Consider the following 9,005-nt stretch of genomic DNA (forward strand, 5'->3'; position numbering starts at 1 on the left):
CCAATATGCTATTTTTTGCCTGATGTGAGCTGTGAACAGGACTTGACATTATTGATTTGATTATTAATGTTTGCTTCAAAGACGTCAAGGTAAATGCATGACCTTTACCCCTGATGAGATGCATGCCTTAACGCATAAAATAGGTCTAGGTCTACACAAGCCAATTTAATGAAGCATTTTAACTCGAAAGGACACGTTCACAACTCGTGACTGATGAATATTGCTCAATCTTGCCCTAAACCATCACAGGTTTCATAGAAAAGTGCACCGTAGCTGTGCATTATAGCTCCACTAGGTGGCAGTATTATCCTCCGCCTCCGTCTTGATCGTGGATCCCTGAACATATTTAACATGTTGACAGGCTCAGACCAGGGTTCCATTTTATATCAATTTTATATATTTGTCCCCCCAAAAGAAGACTTTGTACCGTCTTGGTTATGGACAGTGCAGGAGTGCACCTGGCTTGTTTAATGGTTGATCGATGGTTTGTAATGTAGGCATGCTGTACTGCAATTTGCTTCACATAACCCCAGATAAAGTTATGAATTCCTAACACTCGAAAATGTGTCGTTTTTTTTGTGACTAACCATTATACAGTAATCAATGTCATATTTGACGTGTTTTGACGTATTTGCCACAAAATGTTATTTTCTCCATTTTCTTTTACTGAAAATGAACCCTTACCCTCAAGCCAAACCCTCAATCTAAAACTAACTTTGAAATCAAAACTAATCCTGAAACCAAACCTTGACCTAATCCTGAGACCCAACCGTACAGCCAAAGGAATGTCAGTAAATCGCCAATTGATATTTGGTCATATAGCCTACTCTCCCCACTTACATGTCCCACATGATCCCACAACACCATGTTCCAATGCTAATAGAATACAATTTAGAAATGATCAATTATCACTGTGTGTTGGAGAGACAGTGGAACAGGTAAGAAGGCAGAGCCTTAAGACCATAATAAAAAATAAAAACAAAAACATCAAAACAGCGTCAAGCAAGGGACAAAAAGGAGAATTCAAGGGCAGATTTATGCCTTCCCGGGAAATCTGAATCTGATCAAGACTATTTCCTAACTCCCGGGAAAGGTTATGATGATGTGACCCAATCCTGACAGTGAGGGATCACACAGGATGACACCACTGACTGTTACTCAAGCATGGCTCAGCATGGCTCAATCCTGAGCCATGCTGACTCATTTTCAAGACTCCACCTTGCACCAGTCACACACAAGCCATCACCAGCCATCAGAATATAACGTCGTAGAAAGAAAAAACGACCACAAAACACACTCGCTCACACACAAACACACCTACACAGCAAGGTCAGGAAGCAACAAGTCATTGAGTGTTCTGCTGGCTGCCTCAGAGGTAACAAGAAGCGAGCTCTCCTGCGCTGCACTGTCTCTGGAGGGGGGGGGACGGGGACTCCTGCCTGCTTACCCCCGCGGGGAGAAGGGATGGCCCGGGCCACCGAATGCCGCTGTGTCCACTACCTCCTCCTGGCCTGGCTCCTCTTCCTCACCGCGGGCCAGGTGGTCTTCCTAACCCTCCACTACACAGCAGGAGAACACCAGAGGGTGAGAGAGCGCGTCACTGGTTTGGGTTATTTTGATTTATTATTGATTATTAAGGTGTTTAGTTTCCCATCTGCTCCTAGAATCAGCGGTCAGATATTAGGTTCTGAATGAATATTATATTTCATAAGTAGTATCTGTATATCGTTGCTAAAGTAAAGTGAAAGAAAAGCGTGCTCTGTTGTGTGCAACGCCCTAGTGTGTGTGTGTGTGTGTGTGTGTCTGTGTGTCTGTGTGTCTGTGTGTCTGTGTTTGTAAACACCTTTGGGGGGTGCTTTGAGACACCTGTGCAGAGCAGCTGCTCACGGTGGTGGTTTCACAAGCACAGCTGGTCGGGACTTCACCTCCGCGTTTGACTCAGGGCTGGTTGTCAACACAGACAACACAGACAACACATATATATATATATATATATATATATATATATATATATATATATGTGTGTGTGTGTGTGTGTGTGTGTGTGTGTGTGTGTGTGTGTGTGTGTATATCATAAATAACATTATTGAATCTGCATTATGTTGTTGATGTTACCATGGTGTCATCCACCTATCCTGATTGCAGAAGTTTGTACCACAGAAAGTTGTGGTTTGAAGACGCGATACTCATTGAAGTTGATGCTTGACATGCACTGACACCTGTTCAGCATGTAGGCCTATAGTTTGTGATTCTCTTTCCCTTTCCCAGTCTCAGGGTGAGGTCACACCACAGCCCACAAGAGAACTCAAAGACAACCTTAAACCACAGGTTAATCAATCTATCGATCTTTCTTAAATACATTTTTTCGTTTCTTCTGAGTCTCTCTCTACCCGTATTGTCTATTGGCAGTAGCATGGTTAAAATACCTCAGCGTCAACTTTTTCTTTCGTCTCTTCTTTGTATTGCTTTTCTGAGAACAGTCAACATCCTTTTTCTCCCCGCCTTCATTCTAACGGTCTCTCAATAGAGTTCCCCTACCACTCGGTTTCTGTGTTGGTTGATCTGTCTGTTTTCTGTTTGTGATATTTTTATGGTATTAATATGATGCTACATGATTAATATGATATGATCATCTCCACAGATGAAGGAGAACAAAACAGAGGCTTTTTCAGGCAAAATGGTCCCTCTCGAAGCCTCAAGAGGTACAGTAGCCTACTGTACTTGACCCGACCTGATTAACGTTATGTTGAACGTTTCTCTTGACAGTATAGATAGATATTGATTAAAGCACATTTTTTGAACCATGACATGAAAAATAATACTGAGGTAATTAGTATTTTGGTGTTACTCAGCTTTTAGGTTAGGTAGGCCAACACAAGAATTTACGAAAAAAAAACAAGCAACGATTTCGCGAACACGAAATGTATGTGCGTAAATAAGACATTCGGGAAGGGCATTTACTCTTACATTGTTTATAACAGTTTTTCGATATCAAGTTGATATATAGCCCAGACTTTACACCTTGACACCATAACAATCATGAAAGTACTGTATGTTTTAAATATTAAAACATTAGGTATTTGTATTGAGTTAAGTTAAGTTAAGTTATCCTTTATTGTGCCGTTTGGGGGGAAATTCTTTCTCTGCTTTTAACCCATCTGGGAGCCGGTGAACACATACACACTTGCACATACACACACACACAATTTACTAGCACAGCTCATCAGTTCAAGTATCAAAAACTGATCCACACTTTTCCGCCCTGACCCTAGTGGACGACCGGGGACGCATCGTATGGCGAACAAGGAGGCCGGAGCCGTCCGTGGTCTCGTTGGCCGGGGAGAAAGTGACCCTGAAGCAGGACGCCCACTACTTCCTGTGTCTGACGGTGACCCTGCGGGAGCACCTGTCCACCGGGGTGACGGTCACCCTGAAGCGCAACAACGAGGTCATTCTGGAGGGCCGGGTCAACGAGGCCACGCTCAGCACCGGGCTCCTGGCCAAGGTAGAGGACATGTCCGACTCGCACACCTTGGTGGTCACCGTCACACCCCCGGCCAAAGTGGAGACTTCCCCGGCCAAGACAAACCTGGGCATCGTCTGCCTGCCCAGGCCTCCACCGGAGGAGGAGAAATGACCATGGTTCCTTTATGACTGTTGATAATTTATGTATTTGCTTTATTTACTTTATTGACAGTTTTTAGTAAAGGTATTGTTATTTTATTTATTTGATTGATAATGTTTCGGGATTGTTTCAGGTCGACGTGTGAATGTATGGCGGTGTGTTAACAGCACAGCAGTTTGGTAAATGATCCAAACATATTATTGAGCTGTTTCTGTGTGTGCTGCCTTTGACAATAAAAGTCATGTCCGTTGGTCATTTGGTTCAAATAGAATTAAAAAAAGTTTTCAGAAAATTGAGTGAGTCACCCTCGATATTTAGCCTGGTAAAAATGTTGTTTTAATATTCAAGAACATGACGCTATTCAGAACAGGAAATTCCCACTCAAAGCCCTAAAGTTTAGTCTCTTTTGTTTAGTCTCTTCAAGCCTTTCTCAGGGGGAATAACAGGGGGAATAACAGAGACACAGAGGTGGTCAAAGAAAAGGTGCCACTAGTCAACCCACGGCCGTTAACATTTACCACGACCACTGGATAACCCACATGAATAACCTTTATTGTCCTTTACGGATCACTGCGTTCTCACTTCTCTCGCGGTGCAGGAGGTGAGCTGCGGTGGGTTTCATCATCGCTCACTGATAGTCGGTTAAGGTTATCACCTTAACGTGCGTCACCGTGGATGTCGAGTGCCACCCTCCTACTTTGAATGAGTGTCTTATGTCATGCTCGCTGCCAAATGCACATTGGCGTCTTTGTGTATGACTGCACTCCTACGATCTCCATCGACTCTCGGAGAACCACACATCGGAGGTCAAAGGGGTATGAATGGTTGAATGTTAAGCTGACCAACCTCTTATAGTATATAACGCTTCACTGGTGAACGATGTCTCCAGCCGTGTGTGTGCGGGCTCACCACAGGCCTGTATAATCGAGGCCCCCTTTGAGAGCGCAACTGGGTTTAAGGGCCACACAGTTCAAACAGACAGAGCCGAACGCAAGGGGACAGCATTTAGCTGAGGACAAATCTGGTTTCACAATGCCTCCGATGTTGGCTTGTCACGACACAATATCAACCCGATTGGTAAAGCCCCATTTCGACTCTCACGCTCGCTCTCACTCTCACACATACACACACACACTCTCTCTTCCTCACTCTCTCTCACCCACACACAAACACACAACTCTCGCTCTCTTCCTCAAACACACACACACACACACACACACACACACACACACACACACACACACACAAACACACTCTTTCCCTCTCTCCAACACCAACACACAGACACCGACAAACACAATGACACACACACACACACACACACACACACACACACACACACACACACAAACTAAAGCAGAACCATAATTCAATTAAAATGATAATTACACTAAATCACATAATAATCATTCAAATGTTTTGACATGTTTACACATAACCTATCACAAGGTTGTGATTGGTTCTTGAGGAGTATACTCTGTCCAGCAGAATGAACCACTTCCAGAAACGGTCAGCTTTGCCACAATAATCATTGTATTTAGGCCTATACGATAATTTTGCAAGCTGTACGATCGATAATGCCAAAAGTCCCATAATGTACGATCATTTGATCATTTTGTAGTTGTAATCGGTAGGCTATAGCTTATAGGCTATAGCCGTTTCTGGCTTTACCATTTTAATTAATTTCTCAACACGATCAGAATAGTAAATATGGATTCTAAGTCTGTGGTTATGAATCTCTTCTCTTCTTGGCATCTTTTCCGTTAATCATTGTTGTTGATGTGTGATGATGAACTGGACTCACAAGCATCAATTCGTAGATGCTGAACAGGCCACAACAGTCATAGTTTACTTGTTTAGTTTATTGAACAGCTATGTATTTGTTTTCAGTGTTGGGACAAATTTGAGTAAGTCCCCCCCCCCCCCCCCCCCCCACCTTTCAAAGACCACCACATCCACGCATATTATAACTACATCGGCAACTCTTAAAAGAACATTGATATGTATGCGGTGTCAAAAAGTATTTAGTCTCAATAAATACGTGTTTTATACAACACGTATTAACACCTATCTGTTCTCTTGGTTGGGACTGGAACATGTAAACTTTTGTTGGACCTTTGTTGGATTGAGAACTTGAGAACAGGTCATGAGTGAACAGCCTCAGAGGTTTAAAGGTGAGTCAGCCAAACAGCCGTTCTGAACTTCCTGCCACTCACACAACACATGCAAACAGGAAGTGGTACTCCTGCCCCGCTGTTAGTAGCCTACATTGCAACTAACAAACAACCAGGGGCTACTACTACAAGAGTTCGTTGTTTTAGGTATGAGCAAATGTGAACGGAAAGAAAAAAGATATTCTGAAGATGAATAGGCGAGGCGTTTTCTTTCCACACAAGTGTGTGTATTGCATGTGTTTGCACAATTATTTGGAGAGAGAGGCCCATCAATGGAACCACATATCAAAGTGTAGCACTAACAGATTTCCGTTGGATATTTTATCTTTCCAGCATTCATCTAATGTGGTAAGATTACTACAGAATGTTTGTATACTGTTCCAGCCTGTGGCATTCTCCGCTCTGCGCTGAAGGATGTGGTTTCCGGTGTTAAGAGCTGCATGGGTTGCCATCCGGTGAAACCGAGACCACCCTCGCAATGGCTACAGGTCAGCCTCGCTCGCTGCATGAAGGTTGCATGATGAGTATGCAACTTGGTGAGCAATGAGCGTGGGTATGAGTTTCACACAGTTCCTGCCATGATGCATTCAAACTATCCATACGAAAAAAGACAATTGGAAACTGGGTTTTATTGATTTTATGATTTGGTACAAATACAGGTAGGCCTAGACATTCTAAAAGATAAATATGAAACTACTGTAAGTCTGTTAACATTTGATATGAAACGGGAAAAAAACTGTGGAACTAGTGTAGGCCTATGTTAACATTTGCAATGCACAGTTCATGAATCGATGTGTCGGAGAACCTAAAATAGATTTCTTTATTAGATCGATTGATAATTGTCCCAAGACAGACGAGTGACCAATGATCATGAACTAATCCCATCATTCTAGATGCAAGTCTTGTCGCCCAATCACAACACAGTGTTCCTGAAAATATATATAAGCGAGGCAAGCAATTTTATTTACAATGTTTCCAGTATATTAGTCTGGATTGTTTCAGGTTGACGTACATGTGAACGTAAAACAACACAACGATTTAGGGCAGGTGGTGATTCGACAACAATAAAGACATCCAGCTTTTTATAAAACCGGTCAGAGCAAAGAAAGTGCAGTGAGAAAATTAACCTTCAAATAAACTTTTCAAAAGAAGCATCGCAATTTTCCGAGGTCCTATCACATAAATCCAACCCTGCCATCAATAGCACTGCGACTCTGGGGGTGCAACATTGAAGTTCTTCATCGCATTGGTGCAGCTATATCATGAATGCGCCAAAGAAGTTTTCACTGGGTAAGGAGTGTATGATTTTGGACGTGGTATTCACGAAAATAGAATCCCCTTTCCTCAACTGAAACACGCCACCAAGATAGCTGTTTGATTTCACCGCTCCGTGAGAGTGCGGGGAAATCTTCCGAGCCTTCAGTAGCTCAATGGGCCCGCGCTGATATGTGCGAGTGTTAAGAAAGACAGTGTGATCAAATGAAGCCCTCTCCACGAAAAAGACCTTGGAATAGATGAAATAAAACCCTTCATTCTTCACAACGAGTTCCCCGTCCTTGTACTTCATCTCACTAAGGATTGTGTCGCCTTTTGTGGTCCAAGACAGGACCTCTTTACCGGGGCGAATGTTGTATCCGTTGCCTTAGAGAGAGAGAGAGAGAGAGAGAGAGAGAGAGAGAGAGAGAGAATTTACATTTGTAAAATCAGATAACATTAGAAACATGACAAATGTGTTTCCAGCTGACTACCCCAATGCCTTTGGCCATTTTAGTTGAACTAGTTGAACGTGTCTTAAAACACAAACCAGGTTTTTACCAAAGTGCTACACAGACAATTTTACGGTTTGAGTACATATACAGACAATAGAGAGCGTACACAAAATTCTAAAAACAATAAACTCTTAAGCTCTGAGGACATTAAGGGCTGCAGTAACATGCAGAGATTTAAAAGCTAAGGAGTGGGACTTTAAAACAGATTCTGGGAATTGCAGTAGTTGATTCTGGATGAAATAAAAACATATTGAATTCTGTCAAGGTCCGGAGGAGATGGGAAGTGTCTGATATTCCTAATGGTCCTGAGTTGAAAGAAGCTGGATTTCACGACTGTTTCGATTTGTTTTTCAGGCTTTAGTTATGCAGTCAAAAATGAAAACGATATATTTTATGCGGGATCTGACGTAGCTTGAGAGTCGAGGCCCATGTCACAGGGACTAGGAGATGGCTTGGGTCTAATGAGTAGAAATTCACCTCACTTTTCGTTTAACTGAAGGACCTTTTGGGCACATCCAGGATTCTATTTCTGTTCTGCAGTTTAGCAGCTTCCTTACCTCTGCTTTAGTACAGGAATTAAAGAGCTGGTATTTTTGGATGTCGTCGGTATAGAAATGATACTCTTATTGTGATGTGCGGACCCAGAGAGGCCCACCCAGTCTCTCAGACAGCCAATCGAGATGTTGGGATCGATCATCTGGAAAGCCGCCCTGAAATCTAACAGACTTCAGTCTCTACGGCCTGGAGAAGCACCTTCATGACTTCTCCAAGGCCGGTTTCACTTCAGTTGTGCTTGCCGAAACCAGATTGCCATTTCACCATACAGGTTTTATTTAAAAATGACAGTAACTGATAAGATAAACGTAACCTTTTATACAACTAGGTCTGAAATTGACAATCCATCACAAATTGTTTGGTGCAGTGTTGTGTAGATTGGTAAATCTAGGCTAGGAGGCTAGAAGTAAATCTAGCCTACATCTAGCCTACGAATGACGAATTAATGAATGATGTTGTGTTTGCTATTATATATAGCAAACACAACATCATATATATATATATATATATATATATATATATATACAAACAAAAAGAAGCAGGCATCAGTCGAACTGTTGACCCCGAACACATCATCAAGGAAAGGATGTAATCTACAGGGTTTATATTGTGGATTGATGCTTATGTTGACGCCTTGAATAGTATTATAGTTATTAAAGCATGAAATACAACCAATAACATAAAGAAAAGAGACAACAAGCAGAATTTTAGAATTAAATGCTCACCGGTCAGATGGGCCATAGGCTTGGAAAGCGTCCGAGGGGCTTTAGTGGGAGGGGAAGTACATCCATTGTCTGCAAAATATAAACAACAGGCCTACAATCAGGATGGGACGGGGGTTTGTGCGTTGGAGTAGACTTTGATCATAAGAAGTGATTCAGG

At 42.4% G+C, this 9,005-nt stretch overlaps 2 protein-coding genes across 2 annotated transcripts in view; one reads left to right on the forward strand and one right to left on the reverse strand.

The window, feature by feature from the left end:
- Positions 1-1,385: 1,385 nt before the first annotated feature.
- Positions 1,386-3,637, forward strand: tnfsf18 (TNF superfamily member 18; the record flags this gene model as incomplete). The annotated part of the gene is made up of 4 exons (XM_084488729.1): positions 1,386-1,584; positions 2,269-2,328; positions 2,642-2,702; positions 3,273-3,637. The coding sequence occupies exons 1-4, from the start codon at positions 1,465-1,467 to the stop codon at positions 3,635-3,637; spliced, it is 606 nt and encodes a 201-aa protein (XP_084344855.1). The 5' UTR covers positions 1,386-1,464.
- Positions 3,638-6,414: 2,777 nt separating this feature from the next.
- LOC311370223 (tumor necrosis factor ligand superfamily member 6-like) overlaps positions 6,415-9,005 on the reverse strand; it is a 4,128-nt gene continuing 1,537 nt past the window's right edge. The window contains exons 3-4 of the mRNA XM_084488102.1: positions 8,849-8,917; positions 6,415-7,440 (exon numbers count right to left, since the gene is read on the reverse strand). Coding sequence (XP_084344228.1) covers positions 7,055-7,440; positions 8,849-8,917 — 455 coding nt within the window. The 3' untranslated portion in view covers positions 6,415-7,054. The remainder of the gene's footprint in view (positions 7,441-8,848; positions 8,918-9,005) is intronic.

This window comes from Micromesistius poutassou (assembly GCF_964030765.1).
Source record: "Micromesistius poutassou genome assembly, chromosome: 1".
NCBI lineage: Eukaryota > Metazoa > Chordata > Actinopteri > Gadiformes > Gadidae > Micromesistius > Micromesistius poutassou.